We start from the raw sequence: 17,952 nt of genomic DNA, 5'->3' as shown, positions 1-17,952 counted from the left end.
GGATGCCCCATCCCTGGAGGTGTTCAAGGCCAGGTGGGATGGGGCTGGGACTAGATGATCTTTAAGGTCCCTTAAGACAGGTCAATTCCTCGGTTTAGATCCCACAAAAATAAATAAATAAATAAATAAACACAGCTACTTAGTGTCCTCCAAACAGCACTGAGTACACAACTTGCACTGGAAGCCCCACCCCTTGCCCGGGGATGGGGGCGGCACCGCGGGGCGCAGAGCGATGGCGGCGGTAGCGCAGCTGTTGCGGCGCGGTGTTCGCGGCGGGGCCGTGTCCCGCTTCTCCGGGCGGGTGAGACGCTCCTTGTTACTTGCCGGGGCCGAGGGCAGCCGGCGGCGCCTCGGAGTGCCCCGGGCTGCCCCGCGACCTTCCCCGGGACCTTCCCCGGGAACGCCCGGCGCCCTTGTCCCGTCGGAGGGCGCGGCAGGGCCCCGGCGCGGGGGCCGGGGCTGGGGCGAAGCTGTGGGAAAACAGCCGAGAACTGCCCCGAGGGCTGCGCGTAGGGGACGAGGATCGAATTTTTACAAGGGCACGTAGTGACAGGACGAAGGGGAATGGCATTAAATTGGAGGGGAGAAGAGTTAGTTTAGGCTTGACGAGGGAATTCTTCACGATGAGGGTGGCTCACTACAGTCACTTAATTTTTTTGCTGGAAGTATGTCCAGAGGAGGGCTGCAAAGGTGATCCAGAGGGCTGGAGCACCTCCTATACGAGGACAGGCTGATAGAGTTGGGGTTCAGCTTGGAGAAGAGAAGGCTCAGAGCAGACCTTATAGCGACCTTCCCGTACCTGAAGGGCCTACAGGAAAGCTGGGGAGGGACTCGTTTTAAAAAAGCTTCTTTTAGTGATAGAACGAGGGGCAATGGGTATAAACTGGAGAGGGGCAGATTTAGACTAGATGTAAGGAGGAATTTCTTAATGATGAGAGTGGTGAGGCACTGGCACGGGTTACCCAGGGAAGCTGTAGAAGCCCCATCCCTGGAGGTGTTCAAGGTCGGGTTGGATGTGGCCTTGGGCAGCCTGATCTGGTGGGAGGCGTCCCTGCCCATGGCAAGGGCTTGGATGATCTTCAAGGTCCCTTCCAACCCAAACGATTCCATCATTCCATGAATGTTGCCGTCCAGGCAGTGTTGCAGCTGATTTGTGTGGGTATTGCTGGAGGCTGTCCCAGTGACTTGTGCCCAGGCTGCCTGTGTGCTCCAGGGAGCGCCTACTGCAGTCCTTTAGTGATTCACTGCCACCTCCTGGGTAAAGGTTGTTTTGTGTTTTGTTCATGTTTTGTTTGAATTGGGTTTTTTTTAATTTATTTTTTTCTAATTATGTTTCCTGGCTTCTTTACACCTTCTTTTACACCTGAGGTTTAATTTAAACCGTTGATCTTAAATGGCAGAATGATTACATTGGGTCAAGCCTGTCACGAAAGACCCCTTGTGCAAGCTAATAATGAGATGATAGCAGTCTCATGGAAAGATTGTTGCATTATACCACTTCTGGCTGTTTGATATGGTTACAGTACTTTTTTGTTAGTCTTGCTGCAGGCTTCCTGCCTGCCCGTGCTATGGCTTGCTTCGTCGTCTTCCTCCCCTGAGCAGGAGGAAAGCTGCTTGTGTGGTTTCTGTAGTGGTGAGCAAGAGGAGTGGGCTGTGTCTGTCACTAACAGAGCACCTCATCAGGGAGATCCAGTACTGAGTGGGAATTACCTCCTTATACTAGAGGAGCACAGAATCCGAATGCCCTCTTGATTTGCAGTCTCTGCCATGAACCAAAGTTCTCCAGAGGGAGCCCTTCTCTTCCCCTGCATACCTGAAAAGAGATTATTAGAGGACTACTAAGAGACACCCTAAAGAGAATTATGCACACAGTCCTTCCCTGGAGGCTTAATAGTAATCTAGTACTCTGTGAAAATATGCAAATTTTATTTTCAGTGGGAGACTTAAAAAAAAAGAAAAACAAAAAAAGCAACAAACCAGCATTATTTTACAGACATTTGTGGCAAATCTGATTTGTAGTATTTTGTCATTTCAATATTGTGGCATTCTTTGAATTTTCCATTTGAAATGCTTGTATTCCTTAGAATTTTTTTTTTTGAGAAGGTGTAGTTGAAGAATCCAAGTTCCAGGTACCCATTTAATATAAATGCTGTAGGACTTGCTGCATTGCTTTACTTTTGTGTTAATTCTGGCTTTATTTTGAGCTTTACTTACTTAATTTTCTTCTACGTAGTGCTCACAGCTCTTCTTGACTCTTAGTTTTTGCTTCATCGTTTCTTTGGAACATGAGCTCTCTTAAATTGGCAGTGTAGTGCCCTGATTGTTTTCTCTTGTTTCACCTGTGTAACTCATATGCAAGTGTACACAGAAAGATTCACGTGCACACTTACCCAGGTCAGTTTGAAGCTCTGTCCGACCCCCATTGCTGTGCATTGTATCTATGGCATGTACAGATTATTCAGCTACCACTAAAATTTCTCTTCATTTTGGTGTTGAAAGTGTGAGTTTATAAATAGAACAGTAAATTGTAATATTTTTACTGTTTGAAAGTAACTCTTCTTCGTGTCAACCTATTGAACAATTGCATCATTTTATTAACACCATATAAAAGTAACCATACAGTCTTCTTACCTAAAATTATACTAGAATGTTTTATATTCAAATAAGAACATTAAATGCTCTAGTACAAATTAGTATTAGAGAAAATAAACTATATTCTTCTATTTTTTCCACATCAAAAATAAAAATAGTCCAGTTTTGTCATGCTTAGAAGTGTTTACAATTTCAGGTTAAGGGAACTTTTGTATTCTAAGTAATTTGGGAATTCTTGCATTATTACTATAATGCTGTTGTTCCAAGGCCTTTGATTCAGTGTACAATTTAAAGCATGAGTTAATATAGTGTTTTAAGACGCTAGAAATATCCTCTTGGCTATTTTTGCTGCAGCTTTCTTGGTGACATCACAAATTAATTGTTGCACTACTGGGATATTTTCTTATAAACATAGATCACTAGATGTAATACGGAATTTTCTTCTCTTTTCATGTATGTTTTTAAACACATACAAACCATGTGTCTTTTTGCAAGGGCTAATTTGTTGTAAATGGTATTTCTGCTGGAACAGAACATAGTGCTCATAACCAAACCCTGCACGTTTTTGTGTGGGAGATGGCATTGGTTTGCTTAGTAGCTCCGGTAATGATTGGGACAGGTCTCACGGAGTTTGATTCTACCCTATTCTCCAGTAAAGAAGAATGATTCATTGGCTACAATGGTAAAGGATACATGTAATCTCAAAATCATGTGTGTTTGCTAGGGCTAAACTCCTTATGCATAGAGTACAGTACACATGTGAATCTGAAACCCAGATCCTGCTGGGAGCCTGTAATCACTTGGTAATGGTTTTCCTCACACTTGAGTGTCAGACATAAGAATAACCAACTTTCAAAATAACAAAAATCACAATTAAAATACTATTTTTCAATATATCTCTAGTTGGAGTGGAATGTTTAAAAATAGCTCAGGTGTTTTTCTAGTCTAATATTAGCATTTATGTGAAAGCCTATGTGTTTTGGTATAACACAATCTAATCGTTCTTACGTACAGTTTATAGTAAGGCAGTTATGGGTGTTACCTCCACTGTCAGAAGAAAATCTAATCTCGTGCAACAGTCTTGTATACAACAGTGATAAAAAACTTTGCTCTACTTTTTTTCTTTCAGTTTTTCAGCTGTGGGCCAAATGTGCTATATCAATCCAGCAATCCACTGCAAGCCACATTCTTCTCACCTGTTCAAAAAATGATGTTGCCACCAAACACCTTTCAAGGGAAGGTGGCCTTTATAACTGGTGGAGGTACTGGGATTGGCAAAGCGATGACAACAACCTTGTCCAGTTTAGGTGCCCAGTGTGTTATAGCAAGCCGGTAAATATTAATGAAGTTTTAGAGCTCTCATTTAGTACTGAATGCTGAGTGGATCTGTTTTCTTTTTCATAATGAGTCTTGCTTTCTTCTTCATAAACTGGATCTCTTTAGTACACTTCTAAATTATAATGTCATATTAGATCTGCAAGTTTCTGGTATTTACCTGTACAAATATGTAATGGTGTAACCAGTGGTAAGGAGAAATAAACTAAATGCACTTCCCTAAAATGCAGCAGCAAAATAAACAATCTGGGATATTAGATGTAAATTCAACTAAAGCCTAAAAGAGAACAAAAAATTGAAATGGCATAATTGAACATTTTGAATGCATTGTGGCAAGTGTTCTTAATACAGATTTGAATTTCAATAAAGAATTGAGGCCATTCCTCTTAATTCTTATAACTTTAAAAGTAGCCCCTTTCCTTTAATGAAGATTATCTACAGTTCTCTTGAGTAGCAGTACAGTAAAGACTAGGAAAACAGTCTCATTTTTGATAAAAATAAAGAGAATTGTTATGACATTCATCCAAACAGTGGTATAGAAATGTAGTTTCAAATCTGAATACATGTTCCTTCTACAATACTAGTAGAGTAGTAGCTAAAGCTAGTTTGTTATAATTATATACTCAAAAGGAAAATACCTTTTCTTACAGCGTTTAAGATAGTCACTTACTGTAGTCACTTCTGAGTTGCTTTAAAGTAGCACTAGCCAGAAATTATTTAGATTTCATTGTTTCTTTTTGAAAGTTAAATGACTAAACGTAGTTTTTATCCTAAATCTCAGTTTTCATGAAAATCAGCAGTACACACATGTGCATACACTTATTTTGAGTTTTAGCTCATATTTGCTCAGAAAAAAAATAGTTTTTATTAATCTGAATTGGAATTGTGTTTAATTGAAATGTAGTTATGTTGTATACGTATTTCTAGGAATCGCGATGTTTTGAAAACAACAGCAGAAGAAATTTCTTCTAAAACAGGGAATAAGGTAAATATTTACACAGTTATGAATGTATTAGTTATTATACTTTAAAGGTATGTGCTTTCTGTGGGCTTAATTGATGAGTGATACAGTTTTGAAGTCTTAAATCCGCCTTTCCATTATTATATAGGTTCATGCCGTTCAGTGTAATGTGAAAGATCCAGTTTCAGTTAAGGATGCTGTTGCTGAAGTAATCCAAGTGGCAGGACATCCTAATGTAAGTATTCTGGTGAAAGAAAAGAACTTCAGTCTTCATTACTGAAAATAGTCTGCATAGTAGGTATGAAGGAAGTGACTATGATAGAAAGTTAATGGAATCTAAAGAGACACCAGGCAATAAGTGACAGTACTTCAAGGCAAAGCTAGCATTCACAGTTAGACTAGTTACTCTATTCTTGTGGTTCTTATAATACTTAGTGGTCAAATAGACAAAATATTGTCCTTTCTCTAAGGACTGGTATTTCCTTTGTAAATAGTGGGACAGTTATGATGGGGTTCTATGAATTAAGGAAGCAGAATATTGCCCTTAAATCCTCTTCAGCACATGACATTATTATTAAATACACAAGAAACGCCCAGATAAGTTTTGGTTTAAAAACTGCTTATGTGATGATTAGTTTCATTAAAAAAACCCTATATTTAACTTTCTAGCTTGAAGGGCTAAGCAGATGATATATCAAAAGTATCCTCTGCCCAATTATTGTTTGTAGAAAGGCAACAAGTGGGAGATAAACATCTGTTCGAAAAAAAGCTTTGTAGTAGTTGCTTGCAATTCACTAAATTGTAATATTCTCTTTGTTGCAGCTGGTGAGACTTGCTGTTATGCAACAGTCAGCTAATCCAGACTTTTAGTCATTAGGTTACCTGAACTACTTCTGCTTTTACTCCCATGCATCCATTATGTTAAATATGATATGTGACCTTGGAACTTGGTGGGGACAAACCTTTCTGTTGGAATGCACTTGAGACACTGTGGAAAATAGTGACTTAAGTCACCCTCTACCCTTACAGTTCCTCAGTACTAGAGTAGTAACTAAAGCAGTTTGGAAATACAGCTTATTTTCTGTTACTGATACATATCTATGCTGCACATGTTAAAATTTCTGATGGTTATTTTCTCTTTATCTCTCTCTCTTTCTCCCTTCTCCTCCCATTTGATCAGGATATTTTTATAGTCTTTCTGCCTGGAAAGACCAAGGAGTTCCTTGTAAATTCTTTGCTTTTCTCTCAGGAAGAGTTATTTTTAGTTAACTCTTAGGCTTTCTTTCATCTCTTTCAGGTTGTGATAAACAATGCAGCTGGAAACTTTATTTCCCCTTCTGAACGACTTTCTGCTAATGCTTGGAAAACGATAACTGATACTGTGCTTAATGGTACTGCTTTTGTAACTCTGGAAGTCGGAAAGGAGCTCATTAAAGTACAAAAAGGTATCTTAAATTTATTGTGATGTAGTAGTATTACTTGGTTTCCTTGCCTTCTTGTTATTATACTCAGTTTTAAGAGTTTGAAAATAATCATGATTGTTAACATTCTATATCTTTTTTAGAAAGAAACTTCATTTTGAGTAAAGCCATACTTAAATATTGCACCGTAGAACTGGCTAGCAATTACATCATTGTAGAATCTGCCCTTAATATTGCAACCAGAGTCCACCAGGTTGAGTATAAAAATCTGATTGCAGAGTTTGTACCAGTTGTAAAACATTTTTAAAATCTAGAAAATAAGGTTTTGTTTAAAACATATAGCGTTTTCTTTCTAGTCTTCTGTATCTAGGCTTGTTTCGTTGAGCAGCTGAACATTTATTTATTTAAGTAAATAAAATTCACAGCTGTGGTATTTGACTAAAAGCACTGGAGAATATTACCGTTGAGATAATTTGAAGAAATGAAAAACTGTAGTCAATGTTAACTTTTATTTTCCCAGGTATAACTCTTAGTTCTAGACTACCTAGAAGTTTAATTCAGTATTTTAAGTTTACCTCAAAATTGTGGTATTTCTTTCATATTCTGTTTAGCCAAAGGTTTACTTAACCAGATTATTGTCTTTAAGAAAAAGGTAATATATGTGCTTCTGTGTTATATCATAGACTATTGTAGGTGATTGAGTCCCCATCCCTGGAGGTATTTAAAAGATCTATAGATGTGGTTACATCTATAGATGTGCTGTTACATTCCCTAAGATGTGGTGCTTAGGGACATGGTTTAGTGGTGGCTTGCTAGTGCTAGGTTACGGGTTGGATTCGATGGTTTTAAAGGTCTTTTCCAAATTAAATGGTTTTATGATTCTATACAAAGAACTGCTTTCCTTTTACGTTAACTTCTAGTTATGAATTGAAAATCATTGAGCTTATTTTTTGATCAGAATATCATCTCAAATAGCATTTAAAAGCAGTAAGGTACATTATGGTTTTCCACATAATATTACATTTATGCACTCACTTGACTCCTGTTTTCTAGGTACAGCCAGTGTGTTGAAATAATCCTTTTGTATTTGCACTGTATTTCTCTAACTCCTGAGTTAGTTGAATGTATTGAAAACTCCTCTCCAGAAAGTATGCTGTGGGTTTGTACTATTTAATGATAACAGTATAAAGTTAATGTTGTTCCAGTAAGTCTGTGACAGTTTAGGTCAATTGACAAGGTACTTCCCGCATGTATTCTAGCAGCAGATGAAAAAATAATTTCTACTGTTCTAGTGCTAATACCCCCACATTAGAAAAAGTCCCTAACTCTGACTCATTATATCATTATAGCAAACTGTTGCTTTACGGTCTTCCAGCTCCATGCAGTGTCTCCCTATAGTAATGTGAAATATGGCTTTCAGAATGCCTTTGTCTCTTCTGCTGTTGAATGAAACCCTACTTTGCTTGCTTCAGTCTTCAAATTAAGCAAAATCCAGAAGTCATTCACCTTCATGTTGTCTCTCTTGCTTTGACTTCTAAGCTTCTAAAACGTGAATTTCTTTTGCTGTTACTTGTGTGCCTGCTTTCTAAAGGACTTTGTCTGTATGTAAGACTTTTTATTTAAGCTTTCTTTAAGACACGTTTTTGCAAGTACCTCAAGTGTACCTGTTTGTTCTTTCATTCTCCACCTTAATTTTCTTTTTACTTACTTGTTTTTTTAAGATTGAACAGAGACCTTAGTTTACAAAGTGGTGAAGATGCTACCCAGTGCAAATATTTTAGTACAGTCTGTGAGGATGCTGTACATCAGGCAGTTAATAGAGTACTGGTGGATTCTCTAGGTCTATAGCATGACGTATATTAAACTGAATTTAGTAATTAATAAAAGTGCTGTGCTTTTAGATTTAAGTTTGTACTGGTGTTTAAAAGGGATTTGTAATCTGCTAGTGTATTAATTATTCATGCACTAAAAGTTTAATTAAATGAGAGGAATTAATTGGTTAGATATTGTCCATTTTATGAATATTATGGAAATAAAAATTGTATATGAACAAAACTATACTTTAAACTTCAGAGCTGTAAATTCGTCAGTCATTCTTGCTTCTGTGTTAGGTTCACCCAGCTCGCCTGTATTTAACCTGTATTTTAAAAATTTTGTGGTTTAATGCTATGAAATACATGATTAACAATCAACTCTAGGTAATTTCAAAGTTATTCTATGTTTTTTTTGCTTCTGTTGATTTTTATTTTCAAAGTCTCGCCGTAGACTATTTTATGAATAGGATCTGTGGTTTCTTGGTATTTGCTGGCATTTCTGTCAGTGCTTGTTTATGGTTGTGTTCAGTATCTCTTGTCTAATGTCACTGTAATTTTTCACTCAGTCTATTTCATCACATGCATTCTATCAGTAACACATTGTTTTAGAAATATCCCTTGGGTAGCTATTCTAATTAAATTATTTTTAAAATACAGTAAGTAGAACAATTATTTTAGTTGCTGTGGTGTAAGTAGTGAACTGTCATCCCTTGTCCTCCATTTCCCAGTTATAGTAAGATCATGCCAAGTCATTGATCAGCCAAATAGAATTTGCAGGTTTTTATAAAAGAAAAATTAACTAACCATTCAAGTTTCACCTATTTTTTCCATAATGTTTTTGCTAAATCTGTTCTAAAATGTAACATATAAAAGAAAATAGTCTTTTTATAATAGTTTGTTTTGATAATAATGGGAAACAAGTTATACAGGTTAACTTTGTCATAAGCTCCACTGCAGAAAAATCTTCAGAAAATTTCTTAAAAATTTTTTTTTTCTCTGTGGACTTTTAACTGAAGCCCTAAACTGTATAATTTTGTGATTATACCAAACCTAATTGTTAAAGCTGATTATTTGTTTATTTTAGCCAGAAATCGATGAAATGAGGGCAAATTACCTGGTTAGTGACTACTAGGCTAGGGCAGCTTCTAAAAAGACACTGTATGATCTTAGGCCTTCACTGCAGTTAAACTGTTTGGCGCATGTAAATTCATTATCAATAAGAGTCTGAGGTTTTAGACCATTGGAGCCTAATCAATGGCTATTTACACTTACATGGAACAACAGTAATAGAGAAGGGAGAACTGAAATAAAAAGGTTTGAAAGCAAAACTTCCAAGACAAGGTTTTGAAAGTATCTTTTCACAACCCAGGCTGAAATGGTGTCCCTAACACTTGAGCAGCAAACTTCCGTAGCACTGAGGCTGCTTTTTACCTTAAGTTCAGAGTATGATCTTCATGCATTTTTCGTTTGTTTGGTGTGGGGTTTTTGTTTAACTGTTTTTGCAATTTCCAGGAGCATCATTCCTGGCTATTACAACAATTTATGCAGAGAGTGGCTCAGGATTTGTGATGCCAAGTGCCTCTGCCAAAGCTGGTGTAGAAGCAATGAGCAAGTGAGTAATATAGCAAAATGCATGTGCTTCTTTTCACCTCCTTGAGATAGGATAACTGCCCTGTAAGAATAGAACTAGTTGATATAGTCCTCCTTATTCCATTGTTTCATAAGAGAACCTTCCAGCCTCAAGTATCCTGCAAGAATATAGTATGCTGACAGCTTCTTGCAGAAAGATTAACTCCTATTTTTTTGATGATTTTTATCACAAAGATGAAGTGATGATTTGTATCACAAGGATGAGATAAGGAAAAGTGCAACTACTTGTTTTGGCAGTAGCAAGTTCTAAAGTTTCAGTTATAAAGTTTCGATAATCAGATTCTTTTGCATTCTGATAGGCAAACCAGCCTAGGGGTTAAAAGACAGTCACTAGGGGAACTCTTTGAGCTCTGTAGTCTCAGGAAAAGGTATGCTTGTATTTTGGTGGAGTGTAATGTTGCTTCACCTACCTTGTTTCATAAAGAAACTTGTTTCCTGCCACTATTTTAATTTAAGGTCTTAATTCAGAAGAGTATCTTGTGACATATCCATTTTACTCAGCAGAAAAAAAAAAGGATTTCTATCATTAACCATAGGGCAGTTCTTCATACCAAATAGATCCTCCTCTGCTCTTAGACACTAGCAGTTGAATACTTCGGCAGCCTTTTGGTAACTAGACTTCTCTATCCAAGTGGTCTTGATTTCTGTTCTATAGAGCTGTAAGCAAAGTGTATACTTTTCAGAAACTTTATGACCCAGCTAATTCATTGGCCGTGGCAGATGATATAGCTGAAGTACTGCTTATGCAGAGAAAATGTTGCCATAAAGCAAAATTATTCTGTTAGTCCCATTGTGGAATGTAGCCTCTGTTTTTTGTTACTTCAAGTGTGAGAGCGATGTTGAGTATGTTAGAAATATATGCTTGTGTGATAGTCAAAACTACCAGAGGAAGATGGTGACCTAACAGTTGTTTGTCAAGGATTTTAGGTGCCAAAATCATCTGTATGATTTGTGAGGGGGAAAGAATTGCTCCTTAATGTTGCTTTATCTGTAACACATCTATTAAATCAGAGTTCGTCTGTATGTGAACATGATTTTTTTTTTCTTCTCTTAAATGTGCTAAGAGCAAAGAAGACCCTTTAGTAGAAATGCCTGTTGGGGAAAATTTTAGTATTTACACATTTGGTTCAGTTTTAATTTTTTATTTGGCTGAATAGCATCATTAAAATATTGTGTTAAAAATATTGATGCATTCTGTTAATGAATTTTTAGGTCTCTTGCGGCTGAATGGGGGAAATATGGCATGAGATTCAATGTGATTCAACCAGGTCCAATAAAAACAAAGGTACATAGCATCAAGTGAAACACAGCCTTGAATGTGCTCCATAGTACAGACTTAACTTTAAGATAGTCTAACCTTTTCTGTAACTGTTAAATTGAAGTATAATTATATGAAGTATAATTCCACACTACTGGAATATTGAACGCACTACCTCTAAATAATTCTTTTGTAATATAGGATTTCTTGAACTTCGGAAACTTGCTACTGTCCCTCCTACAACATTAATATAAAGTAAACCAATGTTAGTGTTTCAAGGACATGATATTTCAAAATATTTAATGTTCATTCTCATACCTAGTTTGTCAAGTGAAGTGAATCCTTACACTTGGTGGCGTAGAAGTGCCTATTTCTGCCTAAACTCCTAATTTTTAAACAAAATATCTCATCAGTTCCAAAATTTCAGAATCTGTTTTAGGTATAGGAGAAAAGAATCTCACAATTTTTATTGAAAATCATAAAGCTAGAAAGAGGAAAACTAAGTCAGCAAGGAAATGTGCAGGTTTTTTTATATGAGTCAAAAGGAAGACTGGAGAGTGTGAAGAAAGTAATCCAGACCAGCTGGAACAGGGAAAACAAAGAAGGCAGTCTTGCAGGAGGAGAGAGGAGAATCTATTTCACATTGAATCAAAATATTATAGCTATGAGCAGTGACGGCTAATAATGGTGATACATGTAAAATGTGTCAAAATTGGTGTTGCTGTTGATTTGGGGGTAGAGGTCAGCATCTCTTCTTTTTTTAATATTTTTCTCTCCTTTTTACCTCTTTTCAGCATTAGATGCTTCACTGGACAACCAGTTTTACTTTTTTTGACTGTGAAGAAAGATTAGTGGCAGTATCAGCAGTGTTATAAGAACACTGAAACATTACAAGACCAAACCAGAAGTCCTCCAGACCTTGTACCTAGTGAATTTTGAGGCAAGAGTAGAAGAAAAACACTTAATGACATGACTTCATGTCTTCAGCTTCTGGCATTCTATGGCTAGGGAGTTTGATACTTTTGCTATCTCTTCATATGGTTATAATTTTGATGGATTTTTTTTTTTCTTCTGTTAGTTTGTCTTGTTCCTTTTTTAATCCGTATAAACTTTGGCATCCACTATATCATTTGGCAATGATATATAGATTCTCATAAATTTTGGCAAGTTAACTAGCTTAAATGCCAATATTTCTGCCTCCTTTTAATGTTCCCGCTTTAAACTAATAGTGTATATCCCAGTTGAGATACTGTGTGTTCTTAATAAAGTACTACATTTGTCATACTGGTTTCAAGTTAAAGGTTCCCTGAAAGCATAAAAAAGGCAGACCGGCTTTACCTAAAACAGCATATTGGGAAGTCTAAGCTCTTGCCTTAGGAGCTACGTCCATGTCTTTAAAAAACACTGTTAGAGGTCTTGGTAGGGAAAAGAAAAAGCATAGGAGCAGAGTATTGTTAAGCTTATAAACTGGTATTTAAAAACATATCAAGAGAAGACTTAAGCAGTGTGTGTACAGACATGATTACATGAATTATAGAGTGCTTTGACTCTCATAACTTCAGTAACTTAACATAAATGTTACTGATACATTTCTGATTCTGCCTGAGGTGGTGCTTTCCATGTGGAGGGGCCAGGAAGAACAGAAAAACTCTTCTCTTCCCTGTGCCATTCTAAGCTATTCAAATACTAAAGCTTCCAGTGGCTTAGTTGAGTTCTAGCCATTGGTACAATCTAACTGGACTTGATTCTTTTTTTCCCTTTTCTTTTACTTGTATTTACTGTGTGTCATGTATAATTTTTGTGTCACTCTTCTGTTCAGTTCTGTCCTTGTTCCTCTCCCCTGCGGTAATTTTGAGTCTTACTTCCTCAAATGTTTAACAAGGGTGTTTGGGAATGAAATATTATTGACTTATTTTTTTTTTTTTTAGATAAATGGTGGGTGGCTATCCCAGACATGTTAAATTCCAGCTTATCACCCTCTCTAGATGCATATCAGGTCAACAGGGATAAATTATTTTTTCTGTTGCCTACTTCTTTTTTGTCCTACTGACAAAGATGATGTAGACAGTTTACTCACAAATGTTAACTTTGACATTGTTTATGCAGAATCAAATCTCTGTTGATTTTTATTTCTTATATAGTTACAACATTTTTTTTTTCCCCTAAATGTTTCTTTTAATTATCAGGGTGCTTTTAGCCGCATTGACCCAACAGGCACATTTGAGAGTACAATGATGGACAGAATTCCGTGTGGTCGTCTGGGAACTTTAGAAGAAATTGCAAATCTTGCTGCATATCTCTGCAGTGACTATGCAAGCTGGGTTAATGGAGCAGTAAGTTTTAGTTAGATCTCTTTTATACAATTAACCTGATAATGGTCTGAGTTTTGCAGATATATTTTAAAGCCCTGGTTTCAGAAATGAAACAAAAAGTGTTACTTTGATGGCAGTTTGTATCTTTAAAAAGAATTTTTAGAGATAACTGAATTACATAACTTTGAAGGTTGTTTTTTCCGGTCAAAATCAATAAAAATTACTTTCACAGTTCATAACAAGGGAATGCTACAGAAAACCCACTATTATTAAATACACTGCTTATGCTTTTTATAGGTTATTAGAATGGATGGTGGAGAATATGTTTCTATGGCAGGAGAATTCAATTATTTGAATAAGGTATTAAGTTCCTTGCTTGCTATTTTACCTTCAAACAAATACTTAGATATGTATGGAATTCAAGTAAAATGCTCTTTTCTTTTCTTAGGTTGACAAAGAGCAGTGGGATGTGATGGAAGCACTGATTAGAAAAACAAAAGGCTCTTAAAGTATGTAGCCATATGTTGGAGATTTTTGGAAATGAACCACTACTTTTCAATTTATATCCAGAAATAGCTAATTGAGAAATAGCCTTCAAAGTCTTTTGTATGCTGGTTTCAATAAAATATTTTGAAATTGTGGTATTTCAAATATAGCATATATGTTTTTCCAGTCTTCGATCTAATCTGTTGCCAATAGTGAACAACAGTTGTTCACTGAGATTTTATTGTCCCTTATATCTTATATAGCCATACTGTGGTCTCCAGTTAGCTTCTTTTTTAATACAGATATTATACTCAGATATATGTCTCTTAATATTGTAATTCCAGTACCATTTCGGGGCTGTTGTAACTGGACATAATTGTTAATCTGAGGAAAAATAAAGATATTAAGTCTAATCTTCACACAGTAATAGGTCAACAAAGTTTCAAGTCAGCAGCAGCGCTACATACCCTGAGACAGGAAGTAACTCCTGTGGTTACTTAAAAATCTTGAAATACCTTACTGTCTTGGTCTCATGTTTAGCTGACATTTTCAGTCTGTTAATTATCTTACGCTGAACTTTAAAAATGTCATTTAAAGACTAGCAGTGCCTTTCTAAGGAGCTTGCTCTTTGTCATGGTTAAGTTAATGTCCTTGAAAATGAGAAACTAAAAGTTGTTTGCTATTACTCTGTGTGTGACTAGGGGAGTCTCTCCATAAAAAATGGTTTACTTAAGACTAGTGAAGGACATCAGTAAATTGGGACTGAAAGCATTGAAACCTCATTGATTGAGATTTACGGATATCCCTAGTTTTCATTTGCATTTACAGACTGGTACTGGAGAAGCTGTAGTATGGCATTACCTCTGGATCTCATAAGTTTATCCATCCCAAATAAGCAAGTGATTAAATAAAAACCCCCAAAACAGACAAAGCTAAACAAACAATGACAAGGCATGCTCTCCCCGTGCAGCCCATGGAGGCTAACAAAGGAGGAGACATCTGCCTGCAGCCTGGGGAGGATTCTGCACTGGCATAGATGGATGCCCGAAGGAGGCTGTGACCCTGTGGAGGGGACCTGTAGAGAGGAGTGTATGCTGAAGAAGGTTTTCTGGCAGGACTTGTGACCCTGTGGGGGACCCACGCTGAAGGAATCTGTTTCTGAAGGACTGCAGGAACATACACTGGAGCAGTTGGTGAAAAGTTGCAGCCCATGGGAAAAACTCATGTTGGAGAAGTTCATGGAGGACTTGTCTCCTGTTGGAGGGACCCCATGTTGCATTAGGGGAGGAGTGCTCCCCCTGAGGAGGAAGGAGTAGCAGAGATGACGTGTGAAGAACTGACTGTAACTCCTGTTCCCCGTCCCACTGTGCTGCTGACAAGGAAGAAGTGGAGAACTCGGGAGTAAAGTTACTTTGGGAGAAAGGGAGGAGTAGGGAGAAGGTGTTTTGTGGTTTGGTTTTAGTTCCGATTACCCTACTCTGATTTAATTGGTAATAAATTAATTTCCTCAAGTCGAGTCTGTTTTACCCCTGATGGTAATTGGTGAGCAATCTCCCTGTCCCTATCTTGACACATGAGTGTTCAGTTCCAGTTTCTGTTCTCTGTCCAGCTCAGGAGAGTGAGCAATAGAGTGGCTTTGGTGGGCATCTGGCATCACCCTAGGGTCAACCCACCACACAGAGTCTGACCTTTACAGACTGAAATCCATACATTTAAAAAAAAATCTTTTATCCCAAACTCCAAACATTCCACACATACAAGTATGGACATAATTCTTTGTGCTGTGAAATTGATACAGTCATTTTAGAGCTGGGAATATAGAAGCAATTAAAGAATATCTTAATTGAAGTGCTGACAATGGTTTTATCACTTTACCCATGCTTCACACCATGCCTGGAGATGCAGCATCTGACTGGAATAATTTGATTGCCTTAATACAAAGCTGAAGCAAGCTGATGTATGTTCTCCTGAAAGGGTGGACTATATTGTTGCAGCCATCCACATGCCAGCTTTCTCCTTTCAGGAGATGGTCCTGTGGGGGATTGAATAGCATCTGTGCCACTGATAATAAAGCAAAGCAAATGTGTTTATCATAGCAGCTTCCAAGGTGTCTCTTGAACATAGCATAAACCTTTGTTATAGCATTTTGGGTTTTGGTAGGTCTACTGTCAAGTTCCGATTCTGACATAAAATCCGTGTCTTTCCCTGAAAAAAGTGATTTAATTGAGAAGTTAGTCCCATATATACTGTTCTTTGCTCATCGTCCTTTGCATACACTTAGATTTTCTCTTTATGGGACACAGTTGCATATAAGGATTTGACATTTGAAGTGTTTAAAAAAAATTAGGAAGGTATGTTTGTGAGCTGTGGTATGGTCAGGTATTTCTGTGCAGTATTTAGTAGGGCATCCTCTGGAAGTGGGCTAATAATAAAAAATTCCTGATTGTCTCTTGCATCTGTGGGTGTGTATGACTTATGCTATAGAAAAGTTTGTCATGTGGTTGAAGTACTGGACTGAGATTGATGATAACCATGTTTAGTCTCCAACATCGTCACACACTTCATGTGACTATAAGTTATTTCTGTTGCATCTGATCAGCAGGGCAGGTACACTTCACAGCATTCTCTCAGGAACTGGTTATCCGAAACAGGAAGACTGGCCCATTCCTTTTAGCTCACCAGACAGGTCCTGGATGGGGCACTTGTGGAAAAGATTGAGAAAAGAAGCATATTCACAGGCTTTGACTCAGCATTAAGCCACATACTGTTAATTCATCTACATTCTCTACATATAAAATAATAATGATACTTGTTTTTTCAATCTTACCTACTTTTTGTTTAATCCTACATGCTATTTAAAGGACTTTTTATATATTGAAAGCAGAGGTATTTATTTGATAGAGGAAGGATGAAATGGAGAAGGAAGGATAGAGGAGAAAAGGGAGATAAGTCTAGCCCTGCTGCAATTTGTTTTTTCCAGGTGTATCAGCAATAGGTACCGCAGTGTTTCAATGTAATGACAGTACATGCCAGAAATCCATTACATGGCTTTAAACACACAGACCCACTGTTCTCTGGGTCAAGCACCACTGTAATTCTGCTTTGCCTGTCTTATGTTCTTTGTTTAGAAAATAAACTTTTCAGAGCTCAGTTCAGGAGTGTTGCTCTTCCACAGCAAAAGGCGGTGGAAAAGTACTTAAAGAAGTTCAAGTCCTTTCACAGTTTAAAGTGAATACCTTGACCTAAAATTAACAAATGAAAAATTCTTTGTCTTTCCTTTACTGTCTTACTTATCAGAGAGTTTTAGGCCAACTTTGTATCTAGGAGGAACTCAGTTTAATTCATAACGAACCTTTTGAAGACTGGAGCTCTTTTCTGAACCATCAGAGTTAGTGGAACATGTCCTTCACGGGGGGGGGGGAGGGACAGCGGACTTTATTTGATAAGGTCAGAATAATGAAAGTAGGCTTCTTAAAACCTGTTTTGTAAATAGATACTGTGTCTTTATTCAGTAATGGAGCATTTATAACTTGCAGAAATGAGTATTGCTTCTGAATTATCTTCTACCTGTTTACTATACAAAGCTAAATGAATTATTAATTGTAAAGTGACAATGAAACATTTTAAAATATGTTATTCAATGATAGAACCAGAAAGCACATTTTAAATTTTAATGAGGATCTATAATAAGAATAGAGTCTATTTTATCTTGCCTGTACCAATGACATCCGTTTCAAACTGTGCAAGTTAATTGCTTTTAGATTCTGAATATTCTGTCTTGAGAAGGTGTTTACAGTGTGTTGATGCAGGTTTTAGAAAGAGCATATAATATTTTAAAGTGTGACGTTACTGGAGAGTTTATAAAATATTTCCTAATGTATAGACCTTTTTAAGTCAAAAAACTTAAGTTTGGTTTAGCTGTCCACTTCTGCAGGAGAATGGAATAGTTAGTCCGGCTTGGATTTGTTTCCTTCATTAAAGATGGTATTAGTCCTGTTATGGACAGTAGGGGAACTTTGTCCTCAAGAGGTGAATCTTGAACATCTCAAGCTTATGTTTTACCTAAATACAATTTAATTGTTTGATAGTAAAATAGCAGTACATGACATCTGAGCCTCAGGAA

The 17,952-nt window shown here is 37.1% G+C and overlaps 1 protein-coding gene across 1 annotated transcript; it reads left to right on the top strand.

Annotated features, from left to right (window-relative positions):
- Nucleotides 1-154: 154 nt before the first annotated feature.
- Nucleotides 155-16,611, top strand: DECR1 (2,4-dienoyl-CoA reductase 1). Its single transcript, XM_054057698.1, has 10 exons — nt 155-301; nt 3,722-3,924; nt 4,855-4,912; nt 5,037-5,123; nt 6,186-6,333; nt 9,636-9,735; nt 10,986-11,058; nt 13,218-13,364; nt 13,641-13,703; nt 13,792-16,611. The coding sequence occupies exons 1-10, from the start codon at nt 233-235 to the stop codon at nt 13,849-13,851; spliced, it is 1,008 nt and encodes a 335-aa protein (XP_053913673.1). The 5' UTR covers nt 155-232; the 3' UTR covers nt 13,852-16,611.
- Nucleotides 16,612-17,952: the final 1,341 nt, after the last annotated feature.

This window comes from Cuculus canorus, chromosome 2 (assembly GCF_017976375.1).
Source record: "Cuculus canorus isolate bCucCan1 chromosome 2, bCucCan1.pri, whole genome shotgun sequence".
Lineage (NCBI taxonomy): Eukaryota > Metazoa > Chordata > Aves > Cuculiformes > Cuculidae > Cuculus > Cuculus canorus.
This window is presented reverse-complemented; position numbering and strand designations above follow the sequence as displayed.